This window comes from Paramormyrops kingsleyae, chromosome 3 (assembly GCF_048594095.1).
Source record: "Paramormyrops kingsleyae isolate MSU_618 chromosome 3, PKINGS_0.4, whole genome shotgun sequence".
NCBI classification, from domain to species: Eukaryota; Metazoa; Chordata; class Actinopteri; order Osteoglossiformes; family Mormyridae; genus Paramormyrops; species Paramormyrops kingsleyae.
Genome location: NC_132799.1, coordinates 8980870 through 9005797, shown reverse-complemented (window position 1 = coordinate 9005797; position 24928 = coordinate 8980870). Strand labels below are relative to the sequence as shown.

Here is a 24928-nt window from a genome sequence, read left to right as displayed (position 1 = left end):
ATTTGTTTTCCAGAGGAATGTTTTTATTATTATTATTATTATTTATCCTTTATTTTACTATTTTAAAAGACAAAAGTTTCATATACATTCACACAAGGATGATTAATATGACCACAGACTAAAACACATACAAATGCATAGAATAAAATTAATTTATACGAAATAATGACACTGTTCTTTAAGTTCAGAATTTAAGAGATTTTTAAACATTCAGAGAAGGCAAGGAGTTTAAATTCAATATATTTTGTAATGTGTTCCACTCATGTGGTGCATTACAAAAAAAGGTGGATTTCCTCAGCTCTGTGCATGTGGTGGGAGACTGAAGGAGAAGTATAACTGATGAACATGTTCTGTATGTGCAGCCTGTCCTCACCTCTTCCAGCACCGATATGCCTACTTGTCTAGCAGTCTTGCACGCTGTCACAGTGCTGTTAATTGCAGAATGGCCACCAGGGGTCGAATATAAACAGTTAAATGATTCATACAATGTACTGATTTTGCTGTACATACTAAAACATATGAATAAAATAATTATTTATTAATCGCACCTTTTTGTTTTTTCAAAATGTTACCATTGAAAAATATTAATGTTATTGAGTAGGATAGCGTGAAATGAATCTGGACTGCAAGAAAATGGGCGTATGAATGTAGTCTTTGCAGTTAAGAATGTCTTGTAAGAAATACTTTTGAAATGTTTAACAATAGCATCAGGTGTTTCTTTGAGAAATAAACTGACTCATTTTATGCATTTAATTTATTTATACAGTAGGACAGATCAGAATCGCTCAGTTGATGCTTACATTAATACAGCTAAACATTTCTCTGCAGAAGAACTCAATAGATTCACCGGATCCTGGACTGTTTAAGCTTGTATTGATGGTTCTGCCTTTGGGCAGAGAGCAGATTTTGTCCTGGCTTGCATTCTCAGCAAAACCTGTAATTCAAATCACAGATTAAAATCATCTTTGTTGTGATTGGTCTCTGTTAATCACATAGAATTAAAAACCATTATGCATGCTGTATGTTGTATGTATCAGTACATATTACATATAACATGGGCAACTTAAGCTTTCTGAGGGGCGATAATTAGCTGAAAATTGAAATTGTTTTAAAATGTGTGGAACATATGGAATGGGCTTCTCCATGAAATCTAACATTTTACGATTTTACATGGTAAGAAATCAAAATGAAATCAGGCCAAATATGTATATATTTGTGATTTGGTGATTGTTGTCCTCCATCGTTCTTTATATTTTTGTTATATAGCTGTACAGTTAGAAAGCATTTCTGATGCTGTGCTACAATAAAATTCATATCCAGAAATCACAGAACTAAATTCTGACTGGAGATAGGAAAAGATTTTACTCTAAGAAGTACCAAAGACATATTGATTTTCATAAAAAGTTTGATATTTATTGTACAGATTATATTGTATCTCTAAGAAGTATTGCATATATTTGTGTGCTTGTATAATACAGATTGTGTAAGATTATCAGTTTAGAACAAAGTAGGTATAAAGTAAAAACTCCACTGAGACACATTTCCCTTACTTGTGCCCTGATTGTGGCAGTGATGGGAAGTTCTTTTTTCTCAGTCTCTCCCTCTCGGCTCGCAGGATGTCCAGCTCCTGGGCCTGGGCTTTGGCCAGCTCCAGCAAACGCTTCCTCTCCAGGATAGCTTGGTAGCGCTCCTTAGCGCTATTCTCTTCAGTCTGCTCCACTGCTGTTGGACACCAAAGTCATTGTGTTTGATCACTGAATGTCAGGCAGCAGGAAATACTAGATGGTACTTTTTTGGTTCTTTGATGGATGTGGTATGTAAGTTGGAGTAGGATTATGTTCTCTAAACACTTAAAGGCAGGATCTTAGCCTGGCCTGTCTTGTTTGTAATTTTACCTGCGGCTTCACAGATTTGTCTCATCTCAGCCACCGTCACGTTCATGAGCTCCAGCTGTTGGTGTAGCGCCGCGTTCTCCGCTGCCCTCTGAGCGGCCTGCTTGTTCAGCTTCTGAATCAACATCTTCGTCTTCTTCACGTTCTTCTCATGAATCTTAAAATGAATGGCCAAGTCTCCTTAGTGATTTTTGGATAACGCATTACTTGAGCAGGCACAGATAATGTAGCAGTGCACGCTTACTTCATGAATAAACTAACTAGAAACTGTTAGTTACATGCTATTTTTGTTCATGATTTGTACTTGAGCAGGAACTGAGTTATTAAGCTACTTACTGCTGGCTCAAGTAAAGTGTTGCCTATTTATCAATAGAGATTGTTAGCACCTGAACATATATAACAGAAAATTTAGAATGATAATGAATATCATACTATACTTCAACAAAAATGAGTAATTGCATTAGCTTCTGTGAAATGGCTGTGAAACAATACAAGCAGACATACATGGTAGCTAGTAGATAATTTAACTGAGTACCTTAGTCTCCAAAACAATTCATTTTTTATAAGTCTATGTTTCTGTGTCTATTTCAGTTTGCCACCAGAATGAAAGGAGTCTCAAAGCGGAATAAGAACAGGCAATTGTGTCTCACCTCTTTTTGTAGTGAGATGTTCTTTTCTAGAGTTGACATTTGTTTTGCAATCCGGTTCTCATGATCTGTTTCACTCAGATACTTCAAGAAGGAAAAGAATTTCAACAAAAATCAGCACATGTATTCATTAATGGTAAAAAAAAATATTTTACTTTGATATTTTTTAGTCTATATCTCGTCTTTTTTTACAAATATGATGTGCACACTTAGGATAGTGATCAGAATATTTGTATATCAATCTATATGATATTTTATTGGTGCATTCTGCTTGTATAACTAAAGGACAGTTCTGGAATTGTGCGCTTGTGGGAGTTCTACACAAAAATGTTCTGAGGACAGAATGCTGGTGTAGGATCCACTGGGGTGACATAGCCCACCTCCTGGAGTTCCTGAGTGACATGCAGCTGCTGGATATCCCGGGCCTTGTTCAGGAGGTCTTCGATCTGCATGGACATCCGCCGGTGCTCCCATTCTTGCCGGATGATGCCCTTGCGGAAGTCCTTGCACTCCACCATGATGGCGATTTTCTGCTCTCCCAAAGCCTGACACCAGGTGATCAACAGATTTGAAGCAAAATGGATAAACGGTGGATGTAATTTAAACAAACCAAAGTATGAGCTTTGGCCCAACCTTAATAGTCGCGTTCAAATCCTCCACAACGTTGCGATGGATAAGTACTGAGTCAGAATAGTCTGTATTGAAGTCCTCTGTCTCCAGCTCCACCAACCCTTGCTTGATAAGGATCTGGACCATGATGTTCATCCGGAATATGATCTTTTCTTCACTGAGGCTGTGACAAGATTTTCAGGATATACAGTACTATGTTAAAGTCTTGGCCAGTCAAAGAAAATGATGTTTACATGATCTTCATGTCGGTGTAAAACTGATATTGTCTATCAAAGTATGTTATGTTAGATGTTTCAAAACCTCTCCTAAAGTTACCCCAGTATTTGCAGTAACCATTCACTACACCAATGTATTTTTTGACTTGGCCACTACTCCATCTTGTTTGGCTAATTGATACCTAATTGAGTGATTTAACAAATTAGAGAGGAGGAGAGGTTTGGGCACTGAAGCAATATTCATCTAGCCATCCAACAAGATATCGGTTACCTTTTGGAGAACAGAAGAAGTTCCTGTTAGTTTTTATTGTGCTATTGTGAATTTACATATATTCTAAGTTGAGTTTATTTCTGAGCAAATATACACTTATTGCCCAGATAAATAACTTTAAACATTTTCTTTAGCTGCCTAAGACTTTTGCATAGGACTGTATATTATGTGAAATGATATGAACTTAGAACACTATGGGATACACAAGCATTTCTGTAAGCCATCTCCTGATGGACCCAAGGTCCACGTATCGAACATTCTAACCTGTGCAGATCATCCATGACTTTTTTAACCTCCTGTCCAGCCCTCTCCTCCTCGTCGATCCTCCTCTGCAGGAAGGCCTGCATCTCTGCCAGAGTTAGGGCCTTTTGTTTTACCTGCAGGCATCATTATAGACAGACTTAAATCGAGTCCAGTAACCATTATTTACTCATTATTTCTCCCCTGCTACTTTCTCTGATGCATCCCTGCTCCCAGACTCCTATATACTCATTACATTACACTACACATGACTAATACCAGGAACAAGCAGATGACGCAATATGATGGTGGAAACATCATGAGCAGATACGCATAGAATCCATGCATTGCAAAGCATTCCAACACAGAGTCCCCACCTGTTGCTCACTCTCCACCTTAGTCCTCCGGGACAGACAGAAGCGTTCCCATGTGGCTCTGTCCAAGCCCTCCGGCATGTGTTCCAGAGAGTCTAGCTCATCCATGGCTTTCATCAAGTGTACCAGCCCCTCACTGGCTGCCCGCCCAGACCAAGGCCGCTGCCGCAGAGGGCTGGCATTGTCTACCTGCGTCCTCATTCTCTGTACCCTGTGCCACAAGCACACCACACCCACTGAGTAAGCTGTTGTTGGCCTGTGTGCACATTCAGTACCACCACTGAAGTAAATAAGAGCCATGATGCTACAGTGTGCAGCAAGATCTTACCCCTAAGAGATGGAGACACACTTTCCACCTGTTAATATCTTACCTTGGTCTCTTCTTGTATAACTTATACAGCTGATCAATCAGGAGTCCAGGAACATCAAAGAACTCCTTCCTGAAGCCCCGGTCAAGTAACTACACAGACAGAAGCACATAAACTAAATATATAAACAGAATTTATTTCATAATTTTACAATCACTAACTATTTTTATGTCTGAGTTATTTACAGAATTAGATCTGAATGTCTATTAAGAAATCTTCTATTTGTATCGGAAAAGTTTAAATATATCAACCTTCTGTGATATTCTGGGTGGGTTTAATGATAAAATAAAGTGATTCTGCCACATGAGTTGTCACAACAGACCAGCAGGAAACCCACATTTTAAGACAGCACCATAATAATCTGACTGAATCCCTCCTATTATCAGGAGATTGACAGGTTTGGACAAGTTTACAAAAAAGTAAACCCTCTGTTTCCACCTAAAATAAACCCTAATCATTCACTGATTTTTGAATTGTATGACTTTAGATTTCAAATTAAAATTCGTGGCCACACAGTTTTATGGGCAGAGGCTGTAACAGGTCGTATTCGAGCGAGACGGCAGGGATCTTACTTTGTCTTCAGCTACCGCATCGTCATAAGTCTCCCTGAAAGCATCGACTTCCTCCTTGGCTCTTCTCACATCCTCTGCCAGTTCATTCTATTATGAGAAATGTGAGCTGTGATCATGGCACAGACAGAGACAGGACTTCTTCAAAGGCTAATACACGTTTTCCACTGGGAAAATCACACGTGGATGTATTCGATTAGCACAACAATGTGCAACGTGAAAAATGAATGGGCACTCTGTTCAGAAGCCATTAGGCGGTATGTTACAATAAAGTTTTGGACTGGGTAAAGGATGAATCACAATGCTTTTCCACTAGCCTTTCAAAAAAGTTTTAAGGAAGAAAACTGCAATAAAAATTAAATGTACCTTTAAGGTTATTTTCTTTTTAAGCTGGTGGTTGAGTTGCCTTTCGCGATTTAGCATTTCCTCCTCGATAAGAACTGAATACACCAAGTTGGCAATCTTCAGCTCCTCCTGCCAAAAACGATCCCATTAAGAGGTTAATACAAGGTAATACGCCAGCTTCAGTTGCTGTAGCACCATTAACTAGCATTCTCATTAATAAAGACTGTCATGACAATAAATTCAAATACGCTTGACATTCCGCTCCTACATTAGCATTAGTGTCAACCATATAATTAATGCAGCACTTAACTTTCCCATTGAGCTTTCCTGGGTCATTGAGCCAAGACTGTAAGAATTATATATAGTGATCAACTTTGGGTCTTTTTTTATTTGTGAGTTTAGACTATGTTATGTTGATGAATGGCTGTGAGGCTGCAATCATGACGTCAGCTGTGAATAACATTATTACCTGGCATATCACCATTTCACACTTGACTTTTTTCTCAAATATCCTCATTAAGGCTTCATCAAACCCTTGGGCGGCATCTTTAACTGATGCTTGTAGTTTCTTCATTTCAACTTCTAATGCCTGCAACATAATAAAATTACATGGTACAGACTGAACTACACATTGAATAATCTACAGACACATGGGTTCATATCTGTGTCCATTATAGTCTACATCTGAGTAACTCAAGCCATCAGTGTCACATCGACTGTGAAGAAACCAGTTGCACACCTTTCTGTATTTTTCTTGTTCCTCACTCAGTTCCTTGGCTTTTTTGTCAAACCCCTTAAAGATTTTCTTCTCCTCTTCTGTCCAGTCTGACTCCGGCTTAGTCATGAACTCAGGCTGGGGGACTTCCTGCCGGTCAAAGGGCATACATTCAGGACTTCCTGTTTCAATCCATACCTACTTCCTCACCCATTATCATCCCGGTTCATAAAACATTCATTACTATTCACAATAATCTGAACAACTAAATATACATTTTGTGACAAACGTCAACACCTTCCCACCATTTTCAATATGTCTTCCTTCCTGTGTTCGAGGATCCCACCCATCATGTCTTCAAGAGCTCTCTCTCTCACATTTTCACCCTATAAAGTAGAACAAGAAATGATGACCTTGGTCAAACATTAATAATTTGACATCTGCACGTCTTTGTCTTTCACCAATTAGATCAGAAGCTATGTCAGTTGCCAGGAACCCTGAAATGCAAATTCATTTCATAGATTTTATTCTCTTCTGGATATATGATAAACAGTCACCAAATACCTTCTACTATACTTGTTGTTACGTGTTTTACCTACATGTACGGCTTCTGCCCTGCCGCAGTAATGCCAAAACCAATTATGTCGGCTCTACCTTGGCAGCCAGTTTCCTCTGCTCCTCCTCCTTCTTCTGTTCCACCTCCTGACCCTGTTCTGGATTCATGTACTTCTCCACTTTAATCTGAGAAGATCACAAACTTGTCAAAGACAGCTGGTTTAAAATGAAAGACGTTTGTCCATCAACCAACATTTAACATGCAGAGAAATCCTCATTCTTTTTTTCCGATAGCTGAAATATTCTCTGCTGAGTTGTTTGTGACCAAGCTTGCATGACCCAACAATAGTACAGAGGTGTTCAGTCTTCACATAAATACTGTGCTAACATAACACCTGTATACATTCTTGAATGACTGTTGAATCTTCTAAGTTTCATGCCTCCTGCAGTACCTCTAGGTCATCCACATGAAAGGCCCTCTCTGGTCTTTCACTGTCTGTCAACACTGGCTCCCACAGCTCCCCCTTAAGGCCAAGCTCAGTCATGATCTCTGCTATCCGCTTGTTCTTTTCAATCACGCGGCCGGATTCCTGCTCCTTCTTTTCGTACAGCCCGGAAAATTCCGCGTTGAATGCAGTCTTTAACTGGTAAATGACATCCTTCAAGGACAAGAAAGTGAAAAGTAAAATGGCAAAAATGAATAAATCGCAAATAAAATGGCGTGTTATTTAATAAAATTACTAAAAAATAGCAAAAACCGTAAGAAGCACCTGAAGCAGTATTATCTGATTGATCTTCTGCTCCCGCGTGTGCAGTTCAAACTGGCTGTAGAGATACGGGCTGGAGACACCAAACTGGGCACTGAGGCTGCCAGCCAGAGCAAAGCTCTCTACCTCTCCATCTTCCTCCTCCTCCTCTTCCTCTTCCCTCTCACCTGGTACTCTGCTCTTCCTCTCCAGGATCTCATGTTGGCTCTGCACACACCATCAGCAGCTCAAGCACTTCCATTCTCTTCATTTTCAAAAAGAATTAAAAGCTGCAGCCACTGAATTACTCTGCAGGCACTCTGAAATGTTACCTGTGTGTTTCAGGAACTGTGTGTGTGTGTGTGTGTAGTGTGGGGGGGGACAAATGTCCCCACAATGTGATATAATCCTGTCATTTTTTTGGACATTCGATTTTATAAAAATCTCAAAAAACTAAAAATGCCAAAAGTCTTCTATTTTGTTTGGTTACCTATGGTTAAGGTCAGGGCTGGGTAAGGTTAAGGTTATCATTGTTATGATTAGGCTTTTTTCCCATACAAATCAAAGGAGAGTCCCCACAAAGATATGAATACAAACGTGTGTGTGTGTGTGTGTGTGTGTGTATGGGTGTGTGAATCCTTTGTGTATGCCTTTGTGTTGTCTGTGTGTGAAGTCCTCTGGCCACTCTGCAGGACTGACTTTCTGCTCCGCCTGTTCAATCGCCCTCATACACTGCACCCTCCGCAGATCTTCCAGTTCTTTCTGTGTACGTTCCTTCATTGGGTAGTTTTTCACCTCATGGTCTGAGTGGAAGGCCTGAGGATAGCAAACACAACTTTAATTCAATTCATTTCTATTCTATTTTTATATAGTGTATTTTCACAACATTACATTGTCTCAAAAAGCACTTTACACTCTCCCCGCCCAGTGCCCCCAGAGAGGTGCATGTGAAGCCAGCGGCAACAGTGAAACTCATACAATGAACCTACCTGTTTCATTTCATGTGGCATTTGCTTACTTGAGCTCATATTGCACATACTTGCTTCAGGCCACTCAGTGGAGACAATGAAACAAAACACATCCCCTTTATTTCTCTCAGTAGTTCTACATCGCCCTCGCATTACCTTTATGGCACGCCCTTTGACCTTCATCGAATCCCAGCATTCCCGCTTGATGACCTCACGGAGGTAGCAGTTGGTTAGGTTTTCCAGTTCAATCTCATTCTGGACCTTAACGATAAAGAAATGATTTAACGATCTCATCCATTCAGCCTCTAACATTTTAGGAAGATAAGTATATCCTCAGTGTAACAGTCATAGGTGAGGCAGAATGTCGTGCATCGGGACATTTTCAGCAATGCTAGCAGCTCAGGTCTTCGGGGAATCCTTAACTCCGTTACCTTGGCGACTTCCTCCTCCCCCTCGGCCTGTAATTGCTGCAGCCCTTCAACATCCAGGTTAAACTCCAGGGGATCCAGCTTCTCTATGTCTGGCAGATTCTCATTCTCCCTCATCATCTCCTGGACCTGCAGACACGATGATCAGCTGAGGCCCTTCTGGGCAGCACTGAACATGCACGTTGATCCAGAGCCCTGATTATCTTGCTTACTCTTTCACAGATCTCTCTGATGCTATTTCTCAAGTTCTGGTGTTCTGCAGAAAACCGTCGCCTCTCCTCTCTGTCAACCTGTGGGGTATTGAGATGACATAATAAGAAGATATGGATGAAGGTGCGACTTGTGGAACGACAGACCTGTAATTTGCACTGAGAGTGAGGTGAGGTAAGTGTGTTCTAGATACTGGCCCAAAGGTGACTCAGCAGTAACAGTGTTAAACAATTGATATCGGGAAATACTGCCCTCTACTGGTTAGCAAAAAATTACACTCATATCAACTATGACATTGGTTATATGATCACTATTATTATTACCAGCAATTTGCAACCAAATCAAATTTGACTAAGAGCTGCATGGATCAGAACCTTGCTTTTTGTAAACTTTGTTGTATAGAGTTCCAAATTGTACTTTGGAACTGTACTTTGGAAATGGAAGATGACGGCAAACAGGCACGCAAGAACACAAGAATACGCATCTTTATAATCAGCCTACATTAGAACATGGATCTCCTTGTGTGTGCAAAAATATTCTCTGTTGAAGTGATATATTCTGAGTGTGATAAAGTAAATGACAATGCATCAGCTGTAATGATGACCTCGTCCTGCTTGTGCTCCAGCCATGTGTGGTCTCCCAGGGGGTCTGGGGGGGGGCTGGTGGTTCTCCCTTCCTGTTCAGTCTCCACTGGGTCTGATTCACTTCCCTAAACAGGTGTTGCAATTTGCTTTCAACAAACATATCTCTGATTTAACCAAATCCTTTACTGTAAAGTATAAAGCTACAAGACGATTCAAAGTTTATCTATAAATCCTTTTATAGTTGCTATAATTGACCAAGGAAACAGTAATTCTTGTGTTCATCCACAACCATCAGGCACTTATCCAGACAGAATTCAATCCCCCAGTGTTAGAAATGTAAGACAGCAATGATCCCCGCTGAGCCAACATGCCACATCAGTAACTGTCATGGTTGAAACCAAATGAAGTCAAATTTAAATGGACAAATGCAGGACAACAAAAGACAATTCAAAAGTCTGTGTTGCCAATGAGACAGACAATGTACAGTACCTCCTCTCTGTTGTGGGGTGCTGGTCTACAGGGCAAGCAAGCCTGTGGCTCCCACTCAGGCATCTGGCTGAGGATGGGGTTCTCCATGGCCAGGAGAGGTTTGAGCTTGGAGGTCAGTCCCTCTGCAAACTGAGCTGCTGCACTGGATTCACCATCAGCCGCTTTGGTTCTGAAAGAACATACAAACAAAAATCAGGTCTTATTTAACATATATACTGCATGATTCAAAAAGGTCTTATTAAAAGCATAGAGTTGCCCATTACAATGTCTCTGGGTTGGAATGGAACCAACGTGAAGACATCCTGAGTGAATCGCTGGGCCTACCTCAGTCGCACACAGACCATGGAACCATCTTGAGAGCCGATAGTCACCAGGGCCAGGCCATCAGGAGTGAAGAACGTGCTCCGAGCCCCGGCCAGCCAGCATGAGTGACACTGCACCATCAGGTACTGGTCCTATCAATAGCCAGATAAACCATGGTTAGAGAAGTACTTGTCCTGCACCATTTTGAACTGCACAGTAGCAAAACATTAAGCTAGTCTTTATTGGTGGATGGGTGAAAGGGTTTCTGCTAGACGTGTAAAGATGCATCATGCATTTCGATCAACCTATTATTAAGGTGGCAATTTAATTGCATCGATCTGTAACATCAGAATCGCATATTATCAATTTTTGGATGCAAAATTCTCTATTGGGCTTTGAAATCAAGGGATATTTTCCAGGGTCCCACACTGAACCTTCCCTCTAGCTATACCCCATATATTTTAGACAAGGGTGCCAACAGTGAACAGTGAGCGAATCACTAGGCAATCACTAGGCTTGCTTTAGAATATCAACACGATTTGGATCCTAGATTAGCTAAGTGACTGCAGTCAGGTGGTCAGATATCTGGTTGAAGGTGAAATGCTGTGAACACCCCCGCATAACGTAAATGGAACCACAAAGGGGCATAAAAGTTCAACACTTTGACGTTTATTAGCAATGGATGGGAGAGAGAATGAGTAAGAAAATGGAGAGGGAGTGACGGAGAGCCTTTCATTAGCTGTAAGGACTTGTTGTAGACACATGTTGCAGAGTGTTATTTTTTGCACATAGCATCTTCAATTCAACTCCGGTGATTCGATCCTACTCACAAATTTTTCTGGACATGAATGACATCAAACTTGCAGTGTGTTTCTGCGACTCTTGGGCACCCTTATGCTTTGCTGATTTATCATGTTGGGTAACATCACTTTTCCCACCATGACCTATGCTAAAGTCTATACAACAAAGTTTACAAAAAGCAAGGTTCTGATCCATGCAGCTCTTAGTCAAATATGGGTAAACCTCCTCCCATTTTGTAAGGTACCTACACAAAATCATATGCTTTTTGGCCGGTAGCCCACCATTCCACTCTTCACCCATACTCAGCTCATTGCACAAATAAATTTAGACAAGTTCTGCCTATAAAAAAATCTTGACTTCTTTTCCCCACTAGATGTCGTAATATTCTACATACTACAACATGTTTCACTGCTGAGGGATTGTGGAAAGCACACATCATTACAGAGATTGATTGTAGTGATGGCCAAATGAAGCTTCATGAACCACTTGCTGTACTTTCTGATCCCACTAGATGGTGCTCTCTTCAAAAAACAGCTCAAAGCATGCCCCCAAAACGAGCCATCTAGTGGGAACAAAAATACAGCAAATGGTTCATGGAGCTTCATTTGGCCGTCACAAACTGATTAGTCCAGTTATGTATGCCTAACGTTATGAAATGGGGGATTCATCAGAAAACATTAAAACAGGAAGATCACGGGAATGAAGGCTAAAATACAAGAGAAACCCAGAAAAAACACAAGGGTAGACAGGCATTATCAGGACTGTGATGTAAACTACAGGTCATACCATACGGGAGGCCTCACGAACACGTAGCTGGCCATCTTTTCCCACCGATGCCAGCCACTGCTTATGAGGTGACAGCTGGACAGAGGCGGGGCCAAGCGGGTGTCCTTCCACTTCCTGTTCTGGAGTCAGCTGTACAACCTTTGCAGCATCTAAAGACTTGGTACTCTGTTGGACAAGCAAACATTGAGGTAATGCGAGGAGGCAAAAGATTGTTCAGAGGCAGAAGATCTCAGTGTTTTGCTTATCAAAACCAAGTTGCACCTTTGGCAGCTGGAACCTCTGTAGAGTTTTGCTCCTGTTACAGTAGCTGAACACTTTGTTGCTGGGTGCCAGGACAGCTGAGCAGAGAGGCAGAGGAGCCTCAAAGTGCTGCCTCTGCAGGAGGTTGTCTGGTATGCGGCCCTGGGGGTCACTGCAGCCTTCATCACCTGGACATGGTTCAATCCCATATTACTCTTCTCACAGGAGGTACAGCGAGTCAATGAGCTGTACTGATGCATCACACCTTCAGGTTTGGGGGTTAGAACTCCGCCTTTGCTCTCGATATGTGGAGTTTTTGATATCCATGTTGTGTGGATTTCATTCAGGTATTTGCTTCCCCAGTCCAAAGACTTAAAATTAGGCTAATTAGCAGCTGTAAGGTACCTATAGTGTACGGATGTGTTTGACATCCCATCCAGTGTGTTCCCCTGCCCCATGTGCTCTATGGCGAGCTGGGATTGTCTGCAGCTTATACTGGATAAGATGTTATTGGATGGAGTACTGTCGCACCCGCTACAATACGTGACAACACACTGAGAATATGATCTAATGCGATTGATGTGATTGATATATTATTATTATTATCACGCCGAGGGAACCTTTTTCTGGAACCAGAACCTTTTTTTACTTTTTGGAACTTGGAAGTTACGCGGAAATTCAGAAAAAGAGATGCAGTGGAGGAAAAATTTCATGCTTATTCACACTACAATATTTTTTAATGGATGTATTATCGTTATTTCTTATTGAAAATTAATTTAGTTAAATTATTGGCAATTGGTTCGCACATTTTATTATTTATTAAATTTCGTTTTGCGTACGTGACTAAGTTATGGAGTCCGATTCCCCTAGACCCAATCTTTCCCGCTGGATATATGTATTTCAGTATGCATTTTAGTGAACGCCAGGTTTTTCAGGAATGCATTAGTCACGTTGTAGCAGGACTGACTATCTTCAGTTGATAAAAAATCCATGCAAGATGCTGAGTGACCTTTGGATTGACAAACAAGGCCGTGCTTAAAGACATTTTAAGCAAATAAATGAAGACAATTCTACCTCCAATGATGTGTTGCTTTAGGACGCTACAGCTGCCTATGCAAAAGTCCTAACGGTCAGAGAAATCACCTCGTAGCAGAGACACGGGCAGACAGAACGTCAGCATCCGGCGGCCCTGCTTGGGGCCTTCCCCTTCCCCTTCCCCTGAGCACAGAAGCAGAACCTGCACCTCGCCGCCCTCCGGCCCGCTGTGGGTGGACACGCCCAGCACCGTTCCAGGAGCCTCTGAAACGGCAGTGCAGCCCAGTCGTCAAAACAAGCTACACCACGGTCAGCGCGACTCAGCAGCAAAGGGGGCAGCGGCTTAAAGCTTACAGGACCTGTGTAGCCAATGATTCCAAAGCGCCTGGAAGGTCTTGCGTCGAGCACATAAACACGCAAATCTGTGGCTCCTAAGAGCAGGAAGTTTCCTTCTTGGTCAAAACTGTCAACAGGGGCAGAGAAAGGAAGAACAAAGTTAATGTAAGAATTATTTTTAAGACGCATCCATTCATCAGTATTCCATAAAACCTGTAGTACAGGATCAAAGTGTATAAAAAGCAATTGAGTAAGTATGTCTATGTTTTGCCAGATGCTATCCATTGTAAAATAACAGAATGTATTGCTTCTCTGTGTGGTGGCAGAGGGGGTAGTACTGTTACCACAAGCCTCCAGAGTTGAGGGTATGAATAAGTCTTTGGATGTTGGATGTGTGTGGGCTTCCTCCATACAATTAGGCTAATTGGTGTTTCTAAATTACCCATAATGCATTATTAGGTATGCGTATGGCCTAGCATGCCATACAGAATTTACCTTAAACAGATTGGTTCCAGCCAACTCTGATCGGGATAAATGGTTAGAAGATGGATGTATGATTTCTGTGCTCTGTTGATTGTGTGACATCCTGTGGCTCGGTGTGTTTCTACATAACAGGCTATCCTCATGCTGCCATACTGTATGTGCACGGCAGAGGTGCTCCCACATAAACACGTACACCAGGTGCTGAAGTGCACTGTGGTAGAGCCAGTGCCTGTGCACCACACGAGGCCCCTGGGTCTGGGTCAGGTCCACAAACAGCACGTGGCCACTCCTGGTGCCCACTGCTGCGTACTGGGCACGTGGGCAACACGCCAGGCTAGTCACCTGGGGACACAAGGACCACAGAGCCCTCACATGATGTTTGAGCATGCCTTCCAGTACCTGGTATGGGGCCAGAATTGGGCAATGGGGGGGGGAGAAATATATCCCCATATATTTTTCACTCAGGTTTTCCATTTTGTAAGGATGACTATATTGTCAGAGTCACTGGCCTCAAGAAACCAAGATACATACAGAATAACAAAGACCTGAAGGCGTAGTAGAGGATTGTGTACATTGTGACAAAGGAATACAGCTGAACACCTGGACCTGGAGAGACGGTAACTTTAAGCTGAAAGAATGAATGCAGGGTTAGAGACACACCTCAGCGTGGAGAGACAGGGATCCGACACAGGACCCGCCATCAACGGCCCATAGCTGAAGCATCCCAGACCCCCGAACCGACTGTAATTAGGAGACATTCACACGATTGTGCAGCATCAGTCAAAAAAAAAAAACACAGACTAAAGTCAATGAGCAAGGCATGGAACAATATGAAGAGGAAATCAGTTAATCCCAGTGCACACATTCAGACACAAGGGGCAATGTACAGATACCAGCTGAACTAACCGCATATTTCTGAGCTATTGTAGGAAATTAGAGAACCTGGTGGTAACTCATACTTCATCAGAAGAACATGCAAACTCCAGGTACGTATTCTGAGTCTGGGTCAGGATTTAAACCCTCAGTCCTGAAGGTGTGAAGCTACAGTAGTAGCCAGTGAAGCACAATGCATTTCCCCCTTAACCGCAAATCAATGTTCATTACGATGGGAACGTGTGCAAATTTGTTTTGGCTATAACAATAATTTTCTGTATTCTCTATTACATTACTCTGAACCCAGTGCCCTAGTATATTTCCTAGAATCTGTAGGAATTTCAGCAATTTGTTTTTGAATAAATTTCCAACATAACAACCCCGGGCAGGATGTGACAGGTCTTTTTCGCTAGAATAGAATAAAGTTAATCTGTTATCATGTTATGTCAACCTTCAATGCACAGATTGGGTGGAGCTTCAACGGTAGGAGTTTAACTATGTCACCAACATAATCAGGCAAACTGTTTGCCTAGCAAGGTGATGACAGAGTCATGAAATAGCATAGATACCATGCAGAGGTTCCTATCGGTGGTGAGTGCTGCAGCCGCCACAAAGTCCCCAGACAGAGTGTCTAGAACCTTCTCTGTCTTGTCAGTCCGTAGTGACCTGCTGTACACATGGCCCTGGGAAGACCGGAGATTCTCAGTTATCTGTGGGTTCTAATTTCTGGATGTTCTGGAACAGTAATTGTACCCTCACAGAAGTTAAGTTGCCTTGCGGCATCAGCTCCAAAGTAGTCTGACCCTTACGCTGTTAGAAGATAAAAGCAGGATGTCATAGTCTGGAGAGATGCACATTTTTCTAATGGGCTCCTTCAAATCCCACTGCTGCTTGACCTGCACCTCCGTCCCTTTAATATCTAAACACCGTAAAATGCCATCCTGTGGAGATACAAAACCAAAGGGAATCCAGGTCAAGATTAGATTAGATTAGATTAGATTAAACTAGATTAGATTAGATTAGATTAGATTAGATTAGATTAGATTACAATTAACTTTACTGTTCTGAGTATAAATACAGAGCCAATGAAATGTGGTACATTTACCAGACAGAATTATCCAGGAATCTAAGTTAAATTATATTATCCATTAGACTATGGCACCAGCACAGGAGTTAATGTGGTTCTTACATCTCCTGCAGCGAACAGGCCATCTCTGTGCAACACCAGACTGCAAAGACTCCCTTCCTGCAGTAGGGGAGCCACGCCAGCACCTATAGCATGAACACGACACACAGCAAGCACAGTAAGCATGGCTATAAGCACAGTAAGCACAGTAAAAGGCAGCCATGCCATGAAAATAAAAGTGCAAACACAATGAACATTCAGGCATGGATAGCATTAGAGAAGAAAGCATGACCTAAGAGGACCCACCTGTTGCATTACATTTGGAATCAACCAGAATGGAGGCGCTTTTATTGTCAGGGTGGACCTTCAGTAAGTGGCCGTTTTTGCAGCCCACGTATAGTTCTGATGAGGCCGTCCAGCAGATGGCGCTGGGGCACAGTCTGGCCCTTTCCTGTTCAACAGGCTTTTCAAGTAAAAAAAGAGATTAATTTTACCATTTGAAACTGAACACAAGCGCATTAGCAAACTCTGTATGACTCTATACATTTTGTGACTGAAAGCATTATGGTTTTGTTCCATTATCGAATTCTTGCCAAGTCATAGTTACGCTGCAGGACTTCAGAGGATTCTGTGTGCTTTACATGCCACTCCTCTTATTTGCCAAAGATTATTTTCTTTAGAAAAAGCGCATTTCTTTTTCAGCATTACTATTTTTGACTGAATATCATTAGCCAGTACCAACATGCTCAAATGATTTATTAAATAATTGTATGCATGATATATTATGAATTATAGTTTATTTCTGTTGTTAACATCAACCACAAAGTACAGAGATTGGCTGTATTTCAGGACTGGTCTTCAGCATTTCAGGAAGTCTCATATGGTACCACAAATGTTTCTGCTTCATCTCCTACAAGCCCAGCGATAGCGGAAATGGGCATCAGGGGACCATAGTAAGAGAATTTGCCACCAGTGTCTTGCCGAAGATTGGATACGCATTCGATCTCAGAGCCATCAGCGGCTGGGAGGGAAATCTCACTGTGGAGAAAACAAAATATCTTTCGATGCGACAGCCCTGCTTTGGCTAAAATCACTGATTTGACTGTTGAATAATTATGAAATGAACAGAGCAATGTAATGAAACCTCAGACGACAATATTAGTATCCAGACACAAAGGTAAAACAAAAAAACAGTAAATGCTGTATAAAATGCATATGCTAATTACTATACAATAAAAATATATATCTATATTATATAAACAGGAGCAGCTCTACCTTGATTTCATTATGTGCAACTTATCACATTTTTCAACACTCCAAATTCTAATGGCTGATGCACTTGTTGCACACATCTGGTTCCAGTTCATGGGGTTAAAGGTCAGATCCCTGACTTCTTTTCCTGCCAATGTCTTGCTGCAGAGTGGCACCGCAGTCTCCCAGTCCCTACAAAACAAACACTTATTTGGTGCCTTGACGCAGATCTGCTCTTCCGCACTGCCTGGTCTGTGCATCTACCTGATAGAGTGAACTGAGCAGAAACTGAAGCTAGTGTCTTACCACAGCGTGAGTGTGAGGTCAGGGATGGAAGAGCAGCAGGCCAAATAAGGGCCTGCATCACTTAGAGCCAGTGATGTATAGTCCAACTCGGCTGAACCTGTAAAGCAAACCAGCATAAAACTAACAACCCAATTCATACGACTGTGTTCCAGTAGTACCTCGTCTGAAGGATCCCATTATCCATACAGATTAAAGTGAAAGTGATTAATTGCCATTGTTGACACACCACGGCACGTAACAACAAGATGTGTCCTCTGCATTTAACCAAAATGTGCCATAGCACCTGGGGAGCAGAGCTTGGGGGCCGTCCCTCGCTCAGAGCGCCTCAGCGGCCCCTGGCTGGTCAGGGAATCGAAGCACAACCTTTCAATCACAAGTGTGCTTCCTTAACCAGTAGGAGATCACTGGACTTGGCACTACTTTGTTATGGACTTGTCTGGTGTTTCAAAAACAAATAGTCATGTGGAATTAAGGGTATGCATGCATATAGATAGATAGATAGATAGATAGATAGATAGATAGATAGATAGATAGATAGATCTCACCCTTAAGTTCACTCTTGAGGAGGAGTTCGGGGTAGGTGTATACAAATATGGAGGGGTTCAGCTTGTGCTCGGAGAAGGCTACAATGCTCCGGAACCCGCATGCTGTGAAGACCCCTATGCCACGGCCGGGGCCCTGAAACGTCTGTCTCGTCTTGGTCTCCGTGTCAAAGAAAACCAAGAAATTCCCAGAAACGTAGCAGCCAGTTTTCGTGTCCACAAATTCCACATTTTGCTGGGTAAAACCCTGCACCCACCTGTAATAAAGTGTAACATGAACACGCAAGCTATGACATAAGGTAACTGACACTCTGGATGAGAACTCCGTCAGTTACAGGGAACAGACTAAAATGATACTGCATATCATGTGTGCTAACGGAGCAATTTGCTCCTGCAGCACAGAACGTGCAGTCAGTGTTTCTAGGTTCCCTATAGTTTATCAGTGGTTGGATGATGGATTAATATCAAATGTCTAGTCGTTTTAGGTTATGAAGTGTTGGACCCCATGGAACCCAGCATATAGAAGATGTCAGGACACAGTGGGGCCAGACTGGAGACAACATCCCTGAATGTAACTCTACAATATCAACAGCAGGAATATATATTTAAATTTAGCAATATAGTATAAAGAGAAAACTTATTCTCTGAATAGATCATTTAAATTGGCATTTATCATGATATTATTAAAACATCTGGAAGTCTAATTAGATTTCTGAACAAAGTAAAACAGGAATATTTCATATTACTGTTCTGAATTTGCTGACAGTATAGTTAATAGGCGACATCAGTAACAACCTTACCCGACTTCCAAATTTTCCAAAGCATCCATAAGCAAAATATTTGTAGGAATTTCTCAATCGTGGTAATAGAAAAGAGAAGTCTTCGGTCGTTTTTTCTCTTTTTGGGAGACACTGAAAGCGCTTGTTGGTTTCCATGGCAGCCAGCCGTAACACTGCAAAAAGCCACACCCACTCCGAAAGACCCTTTATGCGATTGGCTGAAAAACGGGGCACGAACCTAGACTCTGCTGAGACCCGAGCGCCGGCGAGCAGTCCGTTTACTGACAGCGTCTGCAGATCACGGCGAACTTGTGCGTGCATTTCATTTAATATCTCTAAATATATTTCTGTGGGTTTTATACAAGGAAACTTTCGTTTACTATTAAAGAATGCAACTTAAATAGAGTGGGGCTGACGTCTTTGCAATTCATATCTATTAAACTTAGATTTTTTTGGTGTTCAGCAATATGAACTGTACTCGTATGCTAATCTATTAGTTAGGGCAGTTTTAGAAAGCGAATCTGAAATAATTGGTTTTTCTGAAATGACTGTTGTAGGCCTAAGCCGTAAAAGCAGCGTTACTGTCATTTCTTCATACAGGTGAGCGGTTTCAACTAGGTGACTGAATGGCTTCGCAGAAATGCCTTGTTAAAGGTAATCGCTTTTTTTTTACTAACAACTAATATGACAAAAAGTGTATCTGTATGTGTGAAAAGATGTACAGAATTAAGTGTAACCTCGTTAGTTTTTTTTTTCTAGAGCCAGAATTTAATGGCATGTTAATTAGTGATCGATACCTTTAATTTCATCTGAAAACAGCTAAATCGACTATTAAAATTACTTCAGGTAGGTTTTTCAGATCGGAACTGCAGATTAGTCACTAAGTCGATACGATAGTCGTTGTTTGCCAATATTTCTGCTGACTCACTGTGATTAAATTGGCATCTTATTAGTCTGACTTTTTTGAATAATTAACTTTATAATGAAGTCATAATTGACAGGCGAAAAAGTTGACAGGAGGAAATATTAAAAATGGAGAAAAATCGATTTTGCTTGACCCCAAACTTTGTGAATTTGCTGATGTACACGCTGAGGTGTTGCCAAAATGTCCGTAGGTGTGAATGGTGTGTGTGAATGGTGTGTGTGCCCTGCGATGGGTTGGTGCTCCGTTCTGGGTTATTCCTGCCTTGCACTGACCATGTATGGGACAAGTGGTAAGCTTATATAAAACGAACGGACGAATGAATTGACAAAGTTGGGCAAAAGCTGCATTAAACGCAATGTGTGCAGTGTATTGCTAATTGTATCAGTTTATTCTAAAAGAACCTTAAGGGACCAAAGAAAATTATAAAGCTTGTGTACAATCGAAGCACCATTAAAATGTGATGGTTTATTAATCATTGTCTTCTGTGCCATTATTTCCTCTGAATCACTCCTCCTGTTCTGAACCAACAGGATGCCCAGCTCCGGGTCCAGTGACCAATTCCCAAATCCGCATATACAGTATGAGGTTCTGCCCCTTTGCTGAAAGGACGCGTTTGGTTCTCAACGCCAAGGGTATCAAGTGAGTTTCAATTTAACCACAACCGCTGCTATAACAGTATAATCAAACAGGCATGTTACATTCCAGAGGTGACAACAATGAACAGCATCACATTCTCATTTTCAGCTACTGTATGAAGTCATTAACATCCATCTGAAGAACAAACCTAGTTGGTTCTTGGACAAAAATCCAGCGGGTACCGTTCCAGTTTTGGAGACTGTGCAGGGTCAGCTGATCTGTGACTCAGTGATCACGTGTGAGTACCTGGATGAAATGTTTCAGGACAAGAAGCTCTTTCCTGCTGACCCATTTAAGAAGGCCCAACAGAAGATGCTGCTTGAGGAGTTCTCCAAGGTAGTAACTCACCTGTAACTAAACATATGTGTCAAAACCATGTTTCATTCACAGGACATTAGCTTCCCATTTTTTTCCAGCAGACTCATACTAAACAGTTGATTGAATGTTGGTTATGCTGTTGCCTGTGATCTGCATCATTAGAAAACCTGTAAACTCTTACAGACTCTCCAGAGTGAGAGTGACCAATTGCATTGACCGTCTGTGATTACCCAATAACGCATTACATTCTACTTAAGGTTATTGCCTTGATTTATAAAATCCCTATCGGGAAGAGCAAGGGTGAGGATACGTCTGCTGACGAAGAAGAACTGAAAGGGAAATTCATAAAACTCAATGAGGTTTGTGATAACCTGGTATTGCATTCTTGAGGTATCTACTGATGTAATGCAGTGTAGTGTTGTTTTTGGTCACTAAGACATTCCTTCAAAACAAATGTTGGAGCAATTTCTGCATGTGGATTTTATTTGTCTGAGTTTCCTGCTGCATTACTACTGGATTCATATGTGCATGTATGTCTGCTTCCCAGGTTCTAGTTGGTAGGAAGACAAAATTTTTTGGAGGAGATTCTGTGACTATGATTGATTACTTGATGTGGCCTTGGTTTGAGAGGGCCGATAGCTTTGGAGTGGCACGGTAAGTATCGCTTGTTACCCTGAATATCTAAGGTTATATTCTGCATGGCTTTGAGATAATCATACAAGCTGGGAGCCGCTATGATCTTTAAACTGTGATTTACAAGAACGGCTGTGGAGCATAAATGTTTCACTGTTTCTCCAGCCCCTTGGATGCAGCCCCGGCGCTGAAGGAGTGGATGAAGCGTATGGTTGAGGATCCCACTGTCAAGGCAACCATGTTTGATGGCGAGACCCACAAAGCCTTCCTCAAAGACTACTTTGATGGCAAACCCAACTATGACTTAGGCCTGTAGAGATTTTTCTTGTCTGTTCTTCTTTCATTCATTGTTTTCTCTTTTCTAAGAATCTCTTCTATATGACAGTTGTATATTATCTGTCAAATGATTTGCCAAATAACACAAAACTGTGTTGAGTCCGGTGATGATTAATCAAGTTGTGGAACACAGAGTTTCTGCTTTTAAATGTTTGGATTATTTGATTTGAATTGATTTGATTTGATTTGATTAGGTCCTTACTGCAGAAACCAGTTCCTCAGATGGTTCATGGTGATAAAGTCATTTGTAAAATCCATTTTGATATTAAAATTCGTACTGGTGATGCACCGAATTCTGTGATTTTTTTTTTTCCACTTTTTCATGGTGTGTGGGTCACTCCACGCCTCTCTTCTTCATTCCGCACACAGCGATGTATATTTGGTTACAGTTCACCCATGAGAATATCACTGTGCCAGCAGTTTAATGATCTTAGATACATTACCAGCAATAAGCACAAGATGTCTTTAATTAACATGCTGTCAGTCAAACAGTTTGGCTCTGGTAAGCGCTCCCAATTGGCTGTCTGGCGCACTCATAACACTGGCCAACAAATTTTAGGGAATTTTTTGTTTTTTCCATAATTTTTTCAAATATGTATTTGAAATTTTTGAATCAGGTAGGGTTTTAAAGAGAACTGCAGTTATGCATTTAACATGATAACATAATCAGTGGCATAGGCCTATGCTATAATACTGCAATGTAAGCAACAAAAGAGAAGATTAGAAATGTTTTGATGCAGATTTTCATTTGTAGTCACTGTCCGGGGCTTCACATATCAGTGTCCAACAATAGCCCCCCAGCATAGACGGACTCCACCTTCCCTGGTAACGTTTCTCCATGTTCGTCACTGACTGCACCGAGATTGGCTGGGAAGAAATCCCAGTGAGAATGGAGAAAGTGCAACTTCAGTGACACGTTGCAGTTCATTGATTTGTATGCCTGGAGCAGACTTTCAACCTGTTTGATGTAGTTTGGTGCCTTGTAGTTACCGAGAAAGTTAGAAACGTCATTCTTGAAGGTGATCCATGCGACAGGTTCGACACCCTGCAGCAGGCCATCAAAATGACTGTCCCTCATCACTTCACGGATCTGTGGACCAATAAAGACGCCTTCTTTCATCTTGGCATCACTGATATGTGGAAACATCTGTCGCAAGTGCGCAAAGGCTTTGCCTTGCTTATTCATTGCCTTAAAGTTTTTCATTAGCCCAAGTTTTATGTGCAAAAGTGGAAGAAATACGTTCTTCGGATCAACCAGTGGCTCATATGCAATGTTCTTCTGCCCAGGAACCAGTGTCTTTAAGACGTGCTTGGGTGCCCAAGTACATATGATGAGACAGATTTCCATGAAGAATTTGATCGAAATGAGTCTCTAGTATAAATTACATCAGTTATTTTTTTAAAAATACAATAGTTCTGACCTACTACTGCCAGGCATGTAAACTGGAATGCCCATTACTATGCAAACCACTCCGATTCTAACACTGCTTCCTAACTATTAGAAAATTAGCTGTTTCTCAAAAACCTTGCCCACTGGGAAGATTTCAAAGTTATTTCTGTGATCAGCATCACAAAATCTATCTGGTGCACAAAAAATTTTGAAGGAAACAAAAACCATGTCGACCAGTGTAATTTTTAAAATCATTACATTATTATTATATGTAACTAATTACAAATTATATATCAATAACTACAAGGTTATGACAAAGAAAACGTTCACTAGCCTCCTTATAATGGCTACCTGTCAGATATCTATGTTTGGTTCATGTAAATTAGTTAAATAACCCCATACTAAACTGATCTGCATCTGTCTGCTGTGGAGACCTTTTGTAGGATGATCTAGTCTTGGTTACATGATTAGCATAAATGTCTCCATGACTTTACCATTATTACAGAATGTAGTATACAGTCGTGTTATTCACACAAGTGGTTTTGAACTTAACACGCATTGTGAATTTTTCTCTTATCCAGCTGGTGAAATCCCAGAATAATTTGTAATAGTTAAACATTAAGGATTCAAAATGTAAAAGCTCCCCCCAACCTTGTACTAGATAAACAATTAGATGTTGAATGGATTTAAAAGCCTTTCTTTTGCAATCCAAAATATAGTTTGACCTAAGAGGACCCACCTGTTGCATTGCGATCTGGTTTGGGATTTTACACAATAGACACTTTTATGGCACGCCTTTAGTAAATGCCCATTTTTGCAGCCCACGTACACTTCAGATATCGATGCCCAGCAGGGGGCACTGTTTTTTGTTTTTTTTATTCCATTGACGTTTAGAGTAGAAGGAGATCAGTTTTACTGTTTGGAACTGGGCACAGAGCACCGGCAAACTGTGTATGATTCCATACAGTTAATGACTCATAGCCCTCAAAGCATGGTGGTTGTTTTCATTATATAACTTTTGCTAAGTCATAGCTACACTGCAAGATTTAACGGGATTATTTGTGCTTTGAATATACCACTCCTGTAATTTACAAAGGACGGTTTTCTTTAGAAAAACCGGATTTCTTTTTCAGCTTTATTTAAGGCCAACTGCCATTATCCACTAGCAACATGCTCAAATTATTTATCACATTATTGAATGCATTGCATATTGCATAAATTATGCTTTGTATTTCCCTTCTGTTCTTAACATTAACCACAAAATACAAAGAATGACAGATGTATAAATAATGACTAGGACCCCATGGAACCCAACCTAATGAAGACATCATCAAGTCAGCACATAGTGGGGCCAACATCCCTGATACTACAATATCAGCAGCAGAAATATATATTTCAATTTAGGCATATAGTATTAGGATAGTGGTTCCAACTTTACCCGACTTACTAATTTTCCTAAACATCCATATGTAAAATACCTGTATGAATTTTGTATCTATGGTAATACAATAGTCAGAAAAAAAAATCTCGTTTTTATCTCTTTCCCTAAAACATTGGGTTGTTTGCTCACATTCCCAAAAGCC

General features: G+C 41.1%; 2 protein-coding genes across 3 annotated transcripts; one reads left to right on the top strand and one right to left on the bottom strand.

The window, feature by feature from the left end:
• Positions 1–403: 403 nt before the first annotated feature.
• cfap43 (cilia and flagella associated protein 43) lies at positions 404–19255 on the bottom strand. Of its 2 annotated transcripts, XM_023842590.2 has the most exons (39): positions 19129–19255; positions 18332–18585; positions 17787–17883; positions 17505–17672; positions 17117–17267; positions 16536–16692; positions 16293–16375; positions 15913–16044; positions 15673–15786; positions 14891–14971; positions 14424–14572; positions 13771–13874; positions 13520–13675; positions 12398–12564; positions 12137–12301; positions 10571–10701; positions 10247–10415; positions 9778–9882; positions 9176–9253; positions 8967–9092; positions 8692–8796; positions 8267–8383; positions 7592–7795; positions 7274–7480; positions 6921–7007; positions 6572–6652; positions 6291–6416; positions 6021–6140; positions 5573–5680; positions 5210–5296; positions 4641–4729; positions 4273–4480; positions 3920–4032; positions 3173–3332; positions 2920–3084; positions 2543–2623; positions 1896–2049; positions 1551–1722; positions 404–934 (listed from the first exon to the last, which is right to left on the bottom strand). In XM_023842590.2, exons 1-39 carry the CDS (start codon positions 19155–19157, stop codon positions 925–927), a joined length of 5010 nt encoding a protein of 1669 aa, XP_023698358.2. In that variant the 5' UTR covers positions 19158–19255; the 3' UTR covers positions 404–924. The 2 variants fall into 2 exon arrangements, with proteins under 2 accessions (XP_023698358.2, XP_072565669.1); XM_072709568.1 differs by lacking the exons at positions 404–934; positions 1551–1722; positions 1896–2049; ... (1 more) ...; positions 2920–3084; positions 3920–4032 and having other exon boundaries at positions 3193–3332.
• Positions 19256–20212: 957 nt separating this feature from the next.
• Positions 20213–22239, top strand: LOC111858740 (glutathione S-transferase omega-1-like). Its single transcript, XM_072710414.1, has 5 exons — positions 20213–20218; positions 20777–21004; positions 21244–21345; positions 21534–21640; positions 21785–22239. Exons 1-5 carry the CDS (start codon positions 20213–20215, stop codon positions 21933–21935), a joined length of 594 nt encoding a protein of 197 aa, XP_072566515.1. The 3' UTR covers positions 21936–22239.
• Positions 22240–24928: the final 2689 nt, after the last annotated feature.